Source organism: Falco peregrinus, chromosome 8 (assembly GCF_023634155.1).
Source record: "Falco peregrinus isolate bFalPer1 chromosome 8, bFalPer1.pri, whole genome shotgun sequence".
NCBI classification, from domain to species: Eukaryota; Metazoa; Chordata; class Aves; order Falconiformes; family Falconidae; genus Falco; species Falco peregrinus.
This window is the reverse complement of record NC_073728.1, coordinates 33,463,511-33,480,145: the sequence shown is the minus strand read 5'-3', so window position 1 is coordinate 33,480,145 and position 16,635 is coordinate 33,463,511. Positions and strand designations below refer to the sequence as shown.

General features: G+C 47.9%; 2 protein-coding genes across 3 annotated transcripts; both read left to right on the top strand.

Moving 5' to 3' along the window:
- The first annotated feature begins 153 nt into the window (after positions 1-153).
- On the top strand, positions 154-3,511 carry DBI (diazepam binding inhibitor, acyl-CoA binding protein). The gene is made up of 4 exons (XM_005230803.4): positions 154-309; positions 451-568; positions 2,447-2,509; positions 3,217-3,511. Exons 1-4 carry the CDS (start codon positions 301-303, stop codon positions 3,288-3,290), a joined length of 264 nt encoding a protein of 87 aa, XP_005230860.1. The 5' UTR covers positions 154-300; the 3' UTR covers positions 3,291-3,511.
- An 8,369-nt stretch (positions 3,512-11,880) lies between these two features.
- Positions 11,881-16,224, top strand: TMEM37 (transmembrane protein 37). 2 transcript variants are annotated; one of them, XM_055812568.1, is made up of 2 exons: positions 11,881-12,034; positions 12,878-16,224. In XM_055812568.1, exons 1-2 carry the CDS (start codon positions 12,014-12,016, stop codon positions 13,448-13,450), a joined length of 594 nt encoding a protein of 197 aa, XP_055668543.1. In that variant the 5' UTR covers positions 11,881-12,013; the 3' UTR covers positions 13,451-16,224. The 2 variants fall into 2 exon arrangements, with proteins under 2 accessions (XP_055668543.1, XP_055668544.1); XM_055812569.1 differs by having other exon boundaries at positions 11,930-12,034; positions 12,884-16,224.
- Positions 16,225-16,635: the final 411 nt, after the last annotated feature.

The window sequence follows — 16,635 nt, the reverse complement described above, 5'->3', positions numbered from 1 at the left end:
TTCCCGCGCCTCCGAGCCGCAGCGGGGCTGGGCGGGGCTTCCGCCTGCTGTCGGACGATGGCCAGGCGAGCGCCTCACGCCAGCGAGCGCCGCGGCTCCCTCGAAGCCCGCCCATCCCGCGCTGCATCCACATTGGCCGTGTGCCCGGCTTCTCCCCGCCCCCGGCAGGCTCCGATTGGCGCCGTGTTGCCCGTGGCGCTGGGATTGGCCAGCAGGCGCTCTGGCGAGGAGTGAAGCGGCCGAGCGGCGGGGGCGGTGCAGCAGACGCCGGGTGGTCGGTAACGCGGTGGGCTCGCCGTCATGACTGAGGTGCGGGGGGCTCTGAGGGGACGTGGGGCGGAGGGGATGGGTGCCTCTTCCCCCTTTCTGTCCTTCTCCCCTGCGTTGGGCGGTGGTAGTGGCAGCCTGCAGGTACTGACCCCAGCTACGCTCTGCGGCTTCCCCCTCTAGGCCGCGTTTCAGAAGGCCGCCGAGGAGGTGAAGCAGCTCAAGTCCCAGCCTACGGACCAGGAGATGCTCGACGTCTACAGTCACTACAAACAGGCCACGGTGGGCGACGTGAACACGGGTGAGCCTCGCCTCGGTCCCCGGCGGGCAGCGCCGCCCTGTGCAGGGCCCCCGGCGGGCAGCAGCCTGGCAGCTGCGGCTTGGGGGCTGGGCGGGAGGCGACGGGGGCGGCAGGGCCTCTCCCCTATTGAGTGCCACCCTTCCTGCAATCCCGCGGTTTAGCAAAAACGGCTCAATACCGACTTGGCATGGATTTGTATGCGGGCAGGCATAAGCTGACCTGATAAGGGTTTGTGCAATTTGTGGTTTTTAGATTAACCCAGCCGCAGTCATCTAAATCGTGTAGCAACAGTCTGAGAATCCTTTGTGTTAGCTTTTGCAGATGTTGGGTTTGGGATTATTGGAGACCTCTGTCAGCAAGTACTTGCTTAGGCGGAGGGATGCTACCTTAATACAAACACTTCTCAGTTAAACAGCAAGGCAAACCGTACAAGTGTGGAATTGCAGTAACTTTGAGGGGTGGAGTTCGTTTAAATTGGATTGGATGCTAAAAATAAACTGTAAAGCCAAAACAGAAAAGGGGACAAAACTTTATAGGAGCTGCAATTAAATACCACATCTTGGAAAGACTGTAGCAGAAATATCTCTGCAGGTATGCTATGCAAAAATCTCTCCTGCTACTTCTGTTGCTACACTTAAGTCACTGGCAGCTCAGCCTAAGAATGACATTTAGAATGAAGCCTGTCTCTATTGGCCTCGTATAACACTTGAGTAACTAGAATTAGAAAGGGAAAAGGTCATTTGTTTGGAGCACTGGCCTCCTGACCCAGTTGCTGGTGAAGTTTATTGGGTGTCGATTAAATTAAAAGCTGGCAGCGAAGCGTGCAGGAAATGGTAAGTATGGGCACTTGCAGTCTCTTACCCCCCCCACACACATACACACCCTGCAAGATGAGCAGCATGGAGGGGGAGAAGAACTAACTGGTTTTAAGGTTTGATCCTTTAGGTATGAGTGGACCTTAGCAGTATTAATGTTTGCTATGGTGAAATGGTGCTTTAGAGCTGTTAATATACCAATGTTTCTGCATGTTGCTGCGTTTTTGTGAAGCAGTAGCTAACAGGAGTTGGCTAGAAAAGCAGTCTGTGTAAGAGTAAGCTAATAGGGTTTTTGTTGGAGACCGGTGGAGCTGCCAACTAGTTTTGCGGGTCACATTGCCATGTGAGCAGTACAAGGGTATTTTTGTGGGTAATGTCCAGTTCCATTTGTTAATCCTAAGAATTGTCTTCAACGAGACAGGAAGTAAAAACACAGAGGGTTTTATGTTTCTTGCTATATTATTTTCCATATCAAGGGGACTTCATGTGAAGAATAACCATATACACATCCGTATCTCATTTATTTCTTCTTTATTTGGCCACAATGTAGCCTGCAATGAAATGAGTTAGAATTCAGAGCTTATATCCCGAGATGACAGAGCAAATGAAGAACTGTGTGTTAGAAACATACTAATAACTTGATGATAATGAGTTCTAAGCTTTACGCTACTAGTTTTGATTTCATGTCTCTGTGTAATGGACCTTAGGGCATTTCTGCTTTACTTTAAAGCTGATGCTCTTCAATCGGAGAGCTGACACGCAACAGCAGTCTCTTCAGAAAGTAGGATAAAACCAAATCATGCTATTTGGTGGTGATCTGCTCAAATGCTGCCGTCTTAGGGGAACTTGACAGAGAATATCTCTGTTGCCACCAGTAGCATTCCAGCATGCTTCCGTGAGGTGATCTTCTGACTACAGGTTAGTAAGTAATAGCTGCAAAGATGAACCATTTTATTTTATCATAGTTAAGAGCTAAAATATCCCTTTCCTGCAGGAAAGGAATGAGTACTGCCTACCTTCAGACCACACAAACTAATACTGCTGTTTATCCTGTCTCTCTCAGACCGCCCTGGTATGCTGGACTTCAAAGGCAAAGCAAAGTGGGATGCCTGGAATGCATTGAAAGGTAAGTGTCTGCTTAAAAAATTAAAAATTAGTAAATAAAACCACAGGCAAACTAGTCAGAAAAGCATATGTCGTTCAGCAAGAAATAAAATAGTGTGGCCTTATAAGACAAGAGTTCTAGAATGCTGTGATAAACTTACTTTTGATTACCTCTGCAAGGCAGAAGTAATCTTGAAAAATGTAGCCTGTGTGAAATGGAATTAAGGTGAAATATCCCCCAGCTGGCCCAAGATGCCACACAAAGGAGAACTGTAGCAGCAGCAGCAACTTGAGTCAGTTTTCCAGGTCCCAGCCTGGTACCCCAGAGACTGAGCTCTCCCTCAGTTGTTTCTTTTGAAGCTTTCCTAAGTGGAAGATGCAACTGGGTGCTGCTCTCTAAATAAGAGCCAAAGAAATTATTTAATCTACGAAAATGGGATTTTTCTGGTGTTTTAAGGAGCCAGCACCACATTTAAATGCAGTCTAAGTTGGTTGAATAGCTTTCCTCTAATGGTTGTTATAGCGTTAATAGAACTTTATTTGTATAGACAGCAACAGTGTATTTGCCACTTCGAAACATTGCTTAATATGTCTGTTTAATACTAGATTCACAGCCAAGTGACCTTCTTCGCTTCTTTTCTCTCTGGTAGCGTGCTGCTACACGCTATAGCAAGGAATTGTGACTTGCATGCAAAAGGTTCTGACTGCTTCCTGTGTTCTGTCCTTCAGGAATGTCCAAAGAAGACGCAATGAAAGCTTACATAGCGAAAGTGGAAGAACTAAAGGGCAAATATGGCATCTGAGGACTGGATACAGCAGCCACTTGCACACCTGAAACATGCCTTATTTCTAATACTGTGGAAAACTGGTTTCTGCAAATAATTTTAAAAACCTGTATATTACAGTCAGTTTTCCTCATGCCTGTAGTTCTGAGGAAGTTGTGTACCTGCCTAATGTACTGACACGTTATAAATTTCTTCTGGGAACAAAATCTGGAACTCATTAAAGTGCATTTGGTACTTTAGCTGTTGTTATGGTCATCCCTTAGCGATTATTCCGAATTCATCCCTTGTTTGACAGCTGCAACATGGCAATCACTGCAAGGCGCAAGCCAGCCTCTCCAGTCGCTGTGCCGCTAGAGGGGGCTCAGCAGTCGGCGCTCCTGCCGTACGGGCTTGTGTCCAGACCTGTCGGGTCACGCCTGGTACTGCTTTGCATCTGCCTTGTGTAAATGAGAGGCAACCCGCAAAAGCTGGAGCGCCACGAAGATTACTGTGAAGAGGCTCGGTCTAATGCTGTGTGTACAGAGTACTGCTGTTGCCATGTACCAAAGCTGCAGTGAGGGGTGAATCAAGTATAAACTAGCTTAACACTGGCAAGGCTGTTCAAACGGAAAGACTTGGTGCTCATCAGAAGTTTTATTACCAAACCCACAGCTATGACTATCTCTAGTAGGCTTTTACCTGTTTTGGTCTGCCTAGTATAGTCTGTTGGAGCTGCTGATGCTGGAAAAGGGAGACATTGCTTCTAAAAGGTGACATGTACTGGTTAGCATCTGAACAGGTGAGGACTTCAGTCTTCAGATAAGCAATTGATTTATAGAAATACATAGGGGTGAAACCTATCATTACCCATCTGTCTAGGTAAATACATAGTTTTGTACTAAGTTACACAGGCTTTGCTGTGTCTAGTGTCTAACTCATACTTTTTTTCCCTCTTATGCTGGTGGTAAGAGAGAGAGAAGATTTCAAAAACTAACCTTCCCCCTTTGCTGCTTTTAATGGGAAATGCTCTTGGAGCTCTGTTCTTATAAGGAAAAAGTTTGTTTAGTCTTATTCTTCCTTGTTCTTCTGGGTAAGCAATATAAACATTTGGGGTTTTTTACCTCCTCTTGTATCCTCTGTTAGTTTTTCCTTAATTACATTCACATTGCAAAAGAGGGGTAAGAGTAGATCTTCAGCATCAGAGATGTTTTTAGCTGTTTGCTAGCCTGAAATTCCACAGCCAGCTCAGTCTTCACAGCTGTATTTGTGAAGCTGGTTATCCTTGGAGGATTCTGTCAATCTGTAGCAGGATGTAACTCATTCATACTGGCAAATGCTTCCACTTCTGCTCTAGTTTGCTGGAAGCTGATGGCTGTGAGCAAGCTGCGCTTTGTTAAACATGCTTTCTGTCAAAATGGGTGTTCTCAGAATTTTTGACTGCTAAAGCAATAGAATTAGATTCTGTCTAAAGAGTGGGCTGGGAGCAGTAAGTTCTGTATCCTCATCCTCATTCTGCTTTATTTCCCTTGTGAGACGTTACTGATAGTTATGGTGCTGCTGTCCTTTCTCATACCTGTCTGGCATTAGGAAAACATTGCTACATACACAGTGCTTATCCCAGAGAGGGCTTGGTCTTGGCCGGGCTTTTATACATTGCCTTGTACTTGCAAATAATGCTATTTGCCAGTCTATGCCAGTGACTGAGAACTCTACCTCTAATGTCCTTACTTGGGATATTCACCATAGTAACGCCTTCCTGCTTGCAGCTTCACCTTCCTTGGGAAAGTAACATCAGTGGTCTTACTATTTAGCTTGCCCTTTGGCAATTAATCTACCCTTTGGCAATCAGTTGTGCATCTCAGGAATAAGCTAACAAAATTCAAGTTGTGGAAGTAAGAGCTATGCAGTAAGAGACTGTACAAGAGGTGCTAAGGCAGGAAGAAGCATACTGATGTCTGTGCACAGTGTCCATGATGAGACTGTAACTGTGGGTACTACCACTGCAGGGAGGGTGTTAAAAAAGGCTGAACTGAGTTGAGGGGCTGGTTGTTTAGCAGTAGGATGAATGTCTGTAAGTGCATGGACTGTTGGGCTGTCTGAAAATGTTGCTGACTTAATGGTGGCATAGTGCTGTTGGTATGGAGTATGCAATTCCTGGGTTGCTTAAGTAACACTCTGGCAGTAGTGATGCTAGGGCAATAGTTGTTTAAGGATATCTACGAACAGACTTGTGGGTAGTGGTAATTACTTTTATTAAAAGGATAAAGTAGTAAAAATAGACAACCAATAAAGATATATAGCCTTGAGATTTGAAACAGAAGCAGCAAGCCTCAAACCAAAATATAACTTCAAAACCATTATTCTGTCTGTGATAAGGTATGCTTGGTGGAGGAGCTTTTGATGGCTGGGCAGTGCTGCAAAACAGGGAATTGTTCTGACACCCATTCAGGGAGCTGCTGCTATTTCCTCTGTATTAGATCAAAGAAAGGCCAGTAACATCCTGATCCTCGCAGCGCTTGGGAAGGGGAAAAGACGTGCACTGAAACAAGCCCAACAAGCAGGAGGTCAGAGGCCAGCTGGCACACACGCACTCAGGTCTGGTTTGCTGAGTTTGCAGAGTGTGCAGGACGGCATCTGGACTTTGGATATAACAATAATAAATGTTAACTTGTGTGTGTGATAAGACAGTGTTCCTTCTATCGCACTTCTACGATTAGTTCTTGCAGAGAAACTTTGTTGATTGGCACCCAGTGCAATTAGAGATAAGCTGTAAAGGGTACGTTTTGCTTGGTTGTTTTTTTTTCTTGTGGGTTCTGCTTGCTCTTACCAAACATATGTGAAGGTTAAATGCTTGTAGCACAGATTTAACAAGTCAGTATTGGTGTGCTGCTTAAGACATAACAGATTATTTTTAACCCTGTGAATTTTTATGTTTGACTAAAAAGCACTCTGAGGCTGACTGCAGTGTGCAACTATCTGTCAAAATTCTTCATTCCTCATCTGGAGTGATCTTGTTTCACAATGCAATTGTTTCAACCTTTGAACTTACTTGACCCTGATGATACTGCTAAAAATAAATGACAGTTGTATTTGCTGCTGTTTAAAATATTTGCTCTGCCTGCAGACTGTTCAGAGCAAACAATATCAAGCAATACCACTTTGGGGTGACTATACATCTGAGCCATCTTGTGGGATTGATTATAAGCTGGGGAAGACAAAAAAGAAAATGTATTTTGGCTTGGATAGGTTTCTGAATGCCATGCACAGCTGTCACCCAAAAAAGGTTATGCAGTCTTCCAAGTTGTCAAAGCCGCTTAGAGGTAAGACAAGTTGATATTACATAGACGTAACACATTTGAGTGAGAGTCACAGTGATAAACTCAGCGATGTAGAAGTTGATAGCATAAAATATAGAGTCTGATTTTCTTTTTGTTATTTTTTCCTCTGCCTGTAAGTATATGAAGTATCTTCAGGCTCAGATAACTGATCTATGAATTAGCCAATCTTCAGTTGCTCACTTAAAGTGCAGATAAGATCGATCCATTCTAGGCATGACTGTCTTCATCATCTGTAGAATGAGCTTGTATTTGCTGTAGAGCCAGCATATCTATATCTGTGGAAGTTAAACACAGCTTGGTTTTGTTATTCTAGAATAGAGAATTAACGTGGAGCTTGGCTGCAGTGATCTTTAAACTCATTCCCATTTCTACCTGTAGCTACTGGATTTTGGGTTAGTCCCTGTACACAAACATTTATTTTTCAAGGTCTGACACTATTAATGATCACTAGAGGTGATTAATCTCTTACAGCTGTCCTGCCATCCAGTATAGTTCTAGAGCAATCTTTTGCTACCTCAAAAGTACCTGAAGATGTACAGAGCTGTTCTCAAAATCATTCAGTGTGTCTTGCCTCTAATGATTGAAACCTTTCCTACACTTCAGACTGTCTAAATTGATGGAGAAGCTGTTCACAAATACAGTATCATTAATGAGAGTGGGCCTGGGGAGGAACAGCTGGTCAAAATTTCTGGAGTTTTTTGAGCTTATGAAAGAGGTGATACGGAAAAACTGCTTGGAAGTGTAATCAGTGGCTCAACTAATCCCTTCCAATCCTTACATTAGCAAGGATTACTCTAGCTCTATGTACTGCCACTGCAATGAGCAGCTCTTTATTGTTATGTAAAAGAGGCCAAAACCCTGGTGCATGGGGATATTACATGATCTCTGCCCCGTCGGTTGTAAACCAGGAGCTTGTTCTGTTTGCAAGCCCGGAGTGCATCAGTCAGGTGATTTTGCATCCTGGGAAGAAAGAAAGTTATGTTACGTGGCTAGAACAGCCAGGAAGATGCCTTGTTTGTCTCCACCAAAGTGTGCTAAGGCACGGGCTTGTACTGTGTTCCCCAAAAGGCTGAGATGGTGGTATGTCATCGCCACCTAACAAACACTGCTCATTTGAATAAGTTCTGACTCTGAAAGGTGATCTCGCCAGTTTCACATACTTGGTATTTTTAAATCTGAGTTTTTACTGCAAGAACAAATTTGTATGTGACAACTGAGAAATGGAATATGAATTCCCCCAGCTTACATAGTATTGAAATATGGACCCAAATTTTTCTAGTAGTGCTAAAAGGGCTGAAGTTTTATTTTCTCTATTGAATGTTTATTTCAAAGCATCAATTTGTTGCAACGGACGGATGCAAGTACTTTGAGGTATGTCCTAAGTCAATGTAACTATTGCCAGAGGTCCCTAAAAAGGGCTGAATCCAAAGCAGAATGAGTGAGCAACCAGTGTTGGGTCTCTGCAGTGTGATGCTGAAGTAAGTCCAGAAACTGATCAGAAGTGAAAAAACAATTATTCCAGGATACAAAATGTATTCCTTTAAGCCTGTCTTTCTGCTTAAAGTCTCTTCTTATTCTTGGAGTTAATGGGGGTGAGGGGTAAAGCCACTGTAATGGACCAGCATATTATCAGCATGTTTCTAACCCAGCTATGAGTGCCTTAACGAGTACGGTTTGATTTGGATGAACAATAGGATCCCAGACCTCGGCAGCAGGTATTCTTGCTGTGTCCAGCAGCCCAGGTCTCGCACGTGTCCAGTGGTGAGTGGGAGAGCTAGGGCTGCAGGGACGCGGGGCAGTGAGCAGCCTGCCTTCCCGTGGCACGGGAGAGACCTCCAGCCAGGACGCAAAGTGAAACCACCTGGCCCAAGAGCTTTACGTGCTTGACTGCATCTCTCTTACATGCTAGGATGATGCTGTCCGCTTGGCTGCAGTAACTTGCAGCGATGAAAAGAAAATTGTGAACTCAAGCCATTGTGGTAAGGGGTTGGTGTGAGCTGTACAGGCCTTGGTGTACAACCCAAAACCCCCTAACATTAAGTAGGCTGCCTGGGGTACTATTCACTGGGGAAGGCTGCGCCTGTGTTCCCAGAAGCTGTCGATCTTGAGCAGCTTGCCAGCAACTTGCTGACTTTTTGCCCCATTCCAGAAGCTCTGTTTGAGCCCAGCTAGGCTGAACCCAGCCTGAGCTGAATGCAGCTTCTTCAACTTGGATTTTCAGTCTGCTGCCAGAAAAAAAGAAAGAAAAAACACTGCGAAAAAACAGTGACATGAGACAGCTAGCCTCTTCCTTCCTCATAAAATTTTCTATGTGCTCATTTTTGGGGGAAGATACCAAAGAAACCATTTTGCACTTTATACAGGCTTTGGGCATCTCCCAAAGACTCATCCTGCAAGATAACGAAGATCTCCAAGATTTGTCTTCAAGATCATGTTAATGTGTGTCTGGAAAGACACCTTAAAACAGAAGTCTGACAAAAATGAGGGTGTAAATGCCTAGCCAGATCAATTGCTATGCCAGGAATTAAAGATGTGATCAGAAAAAAAAATTATTCAACTGACAAGTGTATTTACAGAAGTAACCAACTTTCAGATCTGGTGAACCTGGACCGGTGGTGACTCAGTCACTTGTGTTCTGCTTTACCTCCAAGTGAAATACTTCATTGGGTAACTGGTCCCTAAGCCCCTGGTGACTCTCAGACTTCAGTCCTGAACCTTGTCCGGGCTTCTGCAGGAAAAAATCTGAAACAGATTCTTTAGTGTTAAACTTTTCATGGTTTTAAATGAACCAGATGAAACTATTCCATGTTTTACAGCAGTCTCTGGTAATTTCCATTATTTATGAACACATTTCCCTGAAAACTTTCTCTCCAGGGAGAGGATGTGAAATACCCACTTAAACAATAGAGAAAAGGGACTTTCTAAACAAAATAATGAACCTGGCAATATACCAAGAACTCTACATTAACACAGCTGAACCAAAAATACATCTGAAGTGCTTTAAAGGTCATTTACCGTGTTGTTATGATGTAAGTAACGTGTTTTTCAGACAAAACCCAAATCTTATTTTTCCTTTTAAAGCACTGAGCTCTTTTTATTGCAAAACACTTTTCACTTATGATTTTCCAAAATAATAACCTCGAGGCATTTTTCCACAATTTGTCTTTTCTTCAAGCAATTCTGTTATTTTTTTTTATCTTTAAAAGACTCAAACTGCCATTTCCCTTAATGAACCAGCTTGGCAGATAACTATGTAGCTGCTCAAGTATGACAGGGAAGCAGTTTTCCTTTCGAAAGTAACCACTTTAAAGTTCCTCATATTACAAAGCTTCTTTTGCACGTGTTTACTCATGTGAGCCTTACCACAGGCTTTTATGGAAAAAAAATTATCTTGTTCGGCAGGATATGCCCCCATTATTAAAAATTATTTTTTAAAATTACTAAAGTCATTAGGATGACTCACTTGTTTTAAAGGCAGATTTATGCTTAATAATTTTGCTGATTGGGGCCCAAATTGCCTAATGCTTTGCAGGATTGAGCCCATGTTACAGAAAGCATAAGTCATGTGAGGTTCTTGCCAGATAAGAGTTGGTGTATTTTGTCTGGCCCAAGCCTGCATTTGCTTAGCACGGTTACGTGCAAGCAGCATTCGTTCAGTTCATGCAACAAATGAGACCAGACCTGCTTGTGCTTTTTGAGCCAAAATTGCATAAATGTTGTTGCATTTGGAACTTAAAAGTGGAAGGGTATAACAGCAAGTGCATGTAATCAGTCTGAACACTGCGATACAGGAATGCTATTTAACCTGTGGAATAAATAGCCCTGGATGTTCATAACACTATTCTACCCTCTGATGAACCTAAAATGAAAGGGATGTGGCAAACATCAAGTTTGCTAGCTTGGAACGCACATTCAGAAAACAAAATAATATTGCAGACCACAAACCCACAGAAGTTTTAACCACAAACCTTGCAAAAATTTGCCCCGTCTTGCAAAAACAGAAAACCCCAATTCAGCGTTTGATGGAAATATAATTAATAATATATACAACTTGAAGAGAAACAATTAAAAAAAAATATTTTGCAGGAAGGGAGAAAGAAAAAGGTCAGAATTTGTTGTCAAAATGAGTGGTACAAAACTGAAACTAAATGTGTTGTTCAGAACGCTCACTCTTACTAGAAACAGTGTTAGAGCAAACACCCCCGGCCAAATCACAGCAAATATATATGTATTTTTCAAGGAAACATAGGCAGCCCCCATGAACTTGTGTGGAGATTGAAATAATGAGACAATCTTCATAGACAGCTGATCTGTTCAGAAGTGGAAGCTGGAAGAAGGATGAAGTTGTGATGACTTGTACCACTCCATGTTGGAGAAGGGGAATGGTCGCATTCAGACCCCGGCTACCTGTGAGGGAGGCCAGGGCACCCCGGAGACCATCCACTAGATCCTGTGGAGTCACCGCAGACCTGTCCACTGGAATCAAAATCAAAATTTGGCAGTAAAACAAGAGTTTCTGGTGACAGCAAAACCTGCCTTCCTTTTTTTTTTTTTTTTTTTTTAAGCCGTTTCAGGAAAAAAGGAAGGGGGGAGGGGGGAAAGAAAAAAAAAAAAGCAGTAAAGCAATCCGTAATTCATTAGAGGCTGGCGAGTATGAAAAAGAGCAAGGGCAACAAACTTTATGAGGGGTGGCGTTTTTGCTGACGGTGGAGGCAGCGAGATCCCCAAGGCCGAGCACGGCGGGGGGAGATAAGGGTGCGCAGCAGGCGGCGAGCGGCCGCACCCGCAGCAGGTGCGGAGGGCCCGTGTGCGAGCGGCTTCGCAAACAGCCGCAGCGGGAGCAGATACCGCAGGGAGCAGGAGGACGAGGGCCGGGGCGTCCCTGTGGCCGCGGCCGTTTCTGCGGCTGGGTGTCACCGCTCCGCAGCGGCGCGGCCCCGGCGGCTGGTGCTGGGCCGTGCAGGGGGCTCCTTTGCAACACGCTTCTGCTGGAGAGCGACACCCGCCCCGCGAAGGGCTGCGAGCAACCGGCACGGGGCCGCCCGGCCCCCCCGGAAGGCAAGCAGCCGCGGAGGTCGCCCCCCCCGTCACCGCCCCGTGCAGGCCGGGCACCGGGGAGAAACGGGCCGCCGGGGATGCACCGGCACTCGGGGCAGGGGGGCTAGCGCTAGGCCGGGCACGGACGAGCCCGTGCGCTGGGCCAGGGCAGCGCTGCGGTCCCCGCTACGCCGGGCCGCGGCGGGGGGAGCGGCCCGGGCCGGCTCCGGCCGCGGCTCCGCCCGTCGGGGCCGCGCTGCTGACTCAGCCGCGGGGGGGCCCGGAGGGCGCCCCGGCCCCGCGGGCGTGGCGGGCGGCCCGCCGCCCTCCGGGGGCATAAAAGGCCGCGGCCGGAGCCCGCCCGCGCCTCTCGGCGCCGCCGGCAGCATGACCGCCATCGGGGCGCAGGTACGTGGCCGCCGGCGCCTGCCGCCGGGGCGCGGGGGAGGCTGCGGGCACCGGGGCGCCATCGCTCCGCCGCTGTCGCTGCGGCTTGTCCCGGGGCAGCCGCGGCCCTTTCCGGGGCTGAGGCCACCCGCACCCCCCGATCCGGCCGTGGCTCACCCCTCCTCACCGGCGCGGCCGCTCCCCGCCGCACCTGGCGGGGCGCGCAGGGCCGGGGGGGGCTGCGGGGCGCTCGGCTCGGCTCGCAGTTCGGTGTCGGGCGCCCCCGGAGGATTTCGGTGAGGAGGGGGCGTGCGTTGCCCGTGGGGGCTGCAGCCGGAGACCCCCGGCCCCGGGGGAGCCGAGCCGTCTCCGGGGTGCAGGGTCGGGCCGGGCCGCCGCTGCGGGCGGCGAGCGGAGGAGGAGAGCCCGGGGGGCTGCGGGGAGAGGAGAGCAGTGCTGGTAACGGGGTGCCCCCCGCCCCGCTTCTGCCGCCTCTCCCTTCCCAGCCGCGGACCTGCAGCGTCCCGGGGCCGGCGGTTCCCTGCAGCCCTGCCAGAGCCGGGCTGTGCGGCGGGGGCGCTGGGGCAGGGGTCTCGCTCAGCCCACAGCCTTTGTGATCCCCAGCCCAGCATTGATGTGGGAGCATCGTTCGTGCAGCCGGGAGCGGGAGGGCTTCGCCCACCCTTCCCTTCTCCGGGGTACAGCCTGTAGCTGCGCTGCCCTCCCCTGCGAGACGGGGTTTGATGTGCCCGGGCAAATATTTTCAAACGCTGAAGCCCCACAACTTTGTCCCTCTGGTTTCATTTCACCCTGAAGTAGCGCCGTTAACCTCAGGGTTTTTTCTTCCCCCCGCTCTCCGTTAAGTCACAGAGGCTGCTGGCGCACCGGAGACCACAGAAATCCTTCTTTGAGACGCTCATCAGGAGCCTGATCATCTTGTGTGTGGCCATCGCGGTGGTCTTGTCATCCATCTCCGTCTGTGATGGCCGCTGGCTCTTTGCAAGGGGGCAGCTCTTTGGACTGTGGCACTTCTGCACCGTTAGCAACGGCAGCGTCCTGAAGTGCGTCACTGACCTCAGCCTGGCCAGGGTGGAGGGGCTGAGCGTGGGGGCGATTCCCATAAGGAGCATGGTGTCCTTTGCTGTTGTGGTCGCCATATTTGGCTTGGAGCTGCTGATGGTGTCCCAAGTCTGCGAGGACACCAATGCAAGGCGGAAGTGGTCCATGGGCTCGGTTCTCATCCTCTGCTCGTTTTTGCTGTCGGCCACCGGCGTTCTGAGCTTCTCCATCCTTGTGAAGGATCATCTCACCTTCACGGGCTTCACACTGACATACTGGTGCGAGTTCATCGCAGCCTTTCTCTTCTTCCTTAATGGGATCAGCGGACTTCACATCAACAGCCTCACACGCCCCAGGAACAGGGTAGGAAAAATCTAGCTGCAAAGATGTACCTCTGCCTTCGTGTAATCAGCTTTGCCAATTAGACTGGAAAAAAGGGAGTCTAATGAAGTTTGAAAAGGACACTGCGTCTTAAATTGTGTGCATGGAAGGGAAGCATGAGTCAGTCCTGGTGCTTGTGGAAGACATACCCACCCACTGGTCAGCATAGAGGGCTGGGCAACGTGAGCAAAGCAGAGACTGGGACTGGTTGCTCCTGCAATGTGGTTTTCTGGAGGAGTGGAGTAAAGAAGAGGGCATCCCGTTAAATGTGCGCAGGGTCGGCAGACTGCAATCTACATGCATGGGCTGTTTTGAAGCTTACACAAAGCCTGTACTGCTGTGGGTTGGGCGTTGCTAGGATTTCTCCCATACTCTGGAGCCTGTGAAGAGTGTGGTACAACTTTGGTGTGTCTCATAGCTTTGCTCTGTCTCAGGGACAAGTGATCGGTGCCTGGCCATGCTCACTGGTGTGGACTATTGAAAATCTTCATGGGACCTCACTCCTCCATTTCTCTTTCAAAAGAGAAGGCACGCAGTTCTTGTTCTGGTCACCTGTTTTGTTACCTGTGTCTGTCCTTTCCCCTGTGAGTTTTTCTGGGATGCTTCTGACAGAGGCCCAGGGAGATGCAGTTGTCTTGAGGCCAAGGGCAGGCGCTGAGTGATGCAGATGTACAGGGAAGGGTTGTGATGCCTTTTTCAGGCAGCAGTGTGTATTCCTGGGCTTGCAGCCTCCCCACTGGCACTGCTCCTCTGCCAGCCACGTAGGACGCATGCCAATCGGCCACCAAAATTGGTTCATTCACAGCCCTTGCAAAGTTCAATGTAACAAGGCATTGCTCCTCCTGGTTTCTTTTTTGTCCCTTTGGGGCAAGAGAGATAAGCTCTGCAGGGGCTTTAGGCGGGCATCGTGGCTGGGCAGACCGCCACACTTACTGGAGTGTGTTTTGGTTGTTGGTGTTTCCTGCTGGGGCAATAGGAAATCTGCTCATCCTGTAGCTGAGAGTTCTAGGAGGAGAAGGCTCTAGATCCTTCTGACTAGACTAAGTCCTTTTCTTCCCCTAATTAACAGTGAGCCTGGGAGAAGCCGGTGATTTCCGAAGGAGGGGCTGATGGGGGCAGCTTTAATCCATCACAGCTGGTGGAAATACCAAGGGACTTGGCCAAAATTATATTAATGGTGGTCTTCCTGCTGCCAATGCCCGAGTCAAGATCTCTAAAATTGCTGCAGCCTTGATGTTCCCCATAGTGTCTGATGTAAAAGAAGACCTCAGCAGGAGAGGAGACCTCAGAGGTTGGTGGCCCTGCATGTATTCTCCCTGTCCAACATACAGCACTCAGCTGCCCAAAGATAAAAATGTCTTTAGAGTATTTCAGGGTTTCTGGTTTAACATTTATTGGTTATTGTATTTGCTGGTAAAGCTGCTTGTATTCTTGTTTTGGAACAAATGTTTCTATACGTTTCACCTCTGTAGTTTGTCTGGTAGCTGTTGAGCAAGGTTTTCTTTTCCTGTGCGCTGAGTTTGACACAATTTTTCACCTGAAATAAAAGCATCATAGCACAAAGTCTGAGAAGGCTGTGTAGGTGAGCTATGGGTAAGCAGCTTTGTCTGTGAAAGCAAAGACTCTTAAGAGCATACATCCGCCTTTGCCGAATGTGCTCTTGTGGACTCACTTGCCTTCATGTGGACAGTGTCAATTCCTTCTCAGATTTCCGTAACTATAAGACGACACTCCTGAGCCTTTTTTTGTGGTGCAGTTTCAGACCAGGCTTGCTATAGACAGTGCCAGTTATGTTTTTACACATGAGTCTGCCTGTCTTTCTGGCAAGATAATGCACAGAGCTGTGCTACCCAGCCAACTCCTGGAACTCTTGCAATGTCTGGGGCTCTGTCAGAGTTTCTTGACCTGCTTTAAGGACAAGGACTTGGGTCCTGAACTTGCCTCTGGAAAACTGCACTGTGTGTGTCTTTGTGAAGGTGCTTTTGATTTGCTGAATTGAGCTGTGAAAGGTATGCTAGTGGGCTGAATTTGCAGATGCTTGTGTGAATAGTGCTGTGGCTTTAGCAGAGCCGATTACCCCAAAGAGTCTGCAAGGTGCAGTCCTAAACCGTTGCACTTTGGTGTTACCAGGTAGTAGAGTGCCTTAACTAACCAGTAACTCGGTTGTGGTGCCTAGGGCTGCACATGCCAGGCAGGAGAGTTCCCCTACACGAGGTTAAGGGTGTCCACGGCTTGTCTAGAAACATGAATGTAACTTCAGAGTGGCGCCTTGGTGACACTCAAACCTGGAAATCAGTTCTTCATGTACTCCCCTTTGTGCTAGTGGGAGTCTGTGCCCCCAGCCCTTTCCCTGGGGGAAGGCAGCTGTAGCCAGACTTGAGTCCCAGGCTGGTGCCTCCCACTCGGGTTAGAGGGAGGCAGTGGACAATCGGCCATTGAGTTCACCCAAGACTTGGTGCAATTGTGAACGGTTGCAGATGCCCTCTGCTAGCTGAAGAAGAGGCCTTTTGTTGAGGGTAGGGAATCCTTTAGAGAAAATACAGTAACTTTTTTTTTCTCCAGCTGTTTTTGTATAGTACCGCTTGACTTACTAATGCTGGGAGAAAGCACGTTTTGGTGGCTAAATATTACAAAACAGGGTTGATTGTCTCGGACACCCTTACATACAGAAACCTGTGCAGCAATGGGTAACTGCTAATTTTCTGAAGCCTGTGGAAGTGTCAAGCAATATTCCTGAAACTTGTTAAATAAATTTCTTTGAAATAAGACAACTGTAATTATCTCTTCTTATATTTAGATGTTGGGGTGTAGATTTAAGGGGACGAGTGGGGTTTACATAATCTCCCAGGCGCCATCCCCTTGTGTTTACCCAGCTAGACCGATGAAGAAACAACTGCCTGGCGCTTTGCCGAGCTCTGACCAAGGGAGCCAAGGCTGCTGCACACTCTGCTCTCCTTCCCCCCCCCCCCCCCAACCCAAGCAGCCAGCACTGCTTTCTGGTCTTGCAAAACAAGGGGTGTCAGCTGTGCTGCTTTGTGGGAATTGGAGATAACCTTGTAGGCTCTAAATGATTTCCTGCTGTTGCATGTGCTCTGTTTACCAGCTAAAGAGCTCTTTCCTGTGTCCTTCACCTCCCTTTTCCCACACCGCACCCTGTGTCTGAAGCATCCTTGCTCTTTTCC

Coding starts and splice junctions, on each gene's coding strand:
- DBI (XM_005230803.4), top strand. Junction 569..2,446: donor GGTGGGCGACGTGAACACGG/GTGAGCCTCGCC, acceptor TGTCTCTCTCAG/ACCGCCCTGGTATGCTGGAC. Junction 2,510..3,216: donor TGCCTGGAATGCATTGAAAG/GTAAGTGTCTGC, acceptor TCTGTCCTTCAG/GAATGTCCAAAGAAGACGCA.
- TMEM37 (XM_055812568.1), top strand. CDS start 12,014: ATGACCGCCATCGGGGCGCAG. Junction 12,035..12,877: donor TGACCGCCATCGGGGCGCAG/GTACGTGGCCGC, acceptor CTCTCCGTTAAG/TCACAGAGGCTGCTGGCGCA.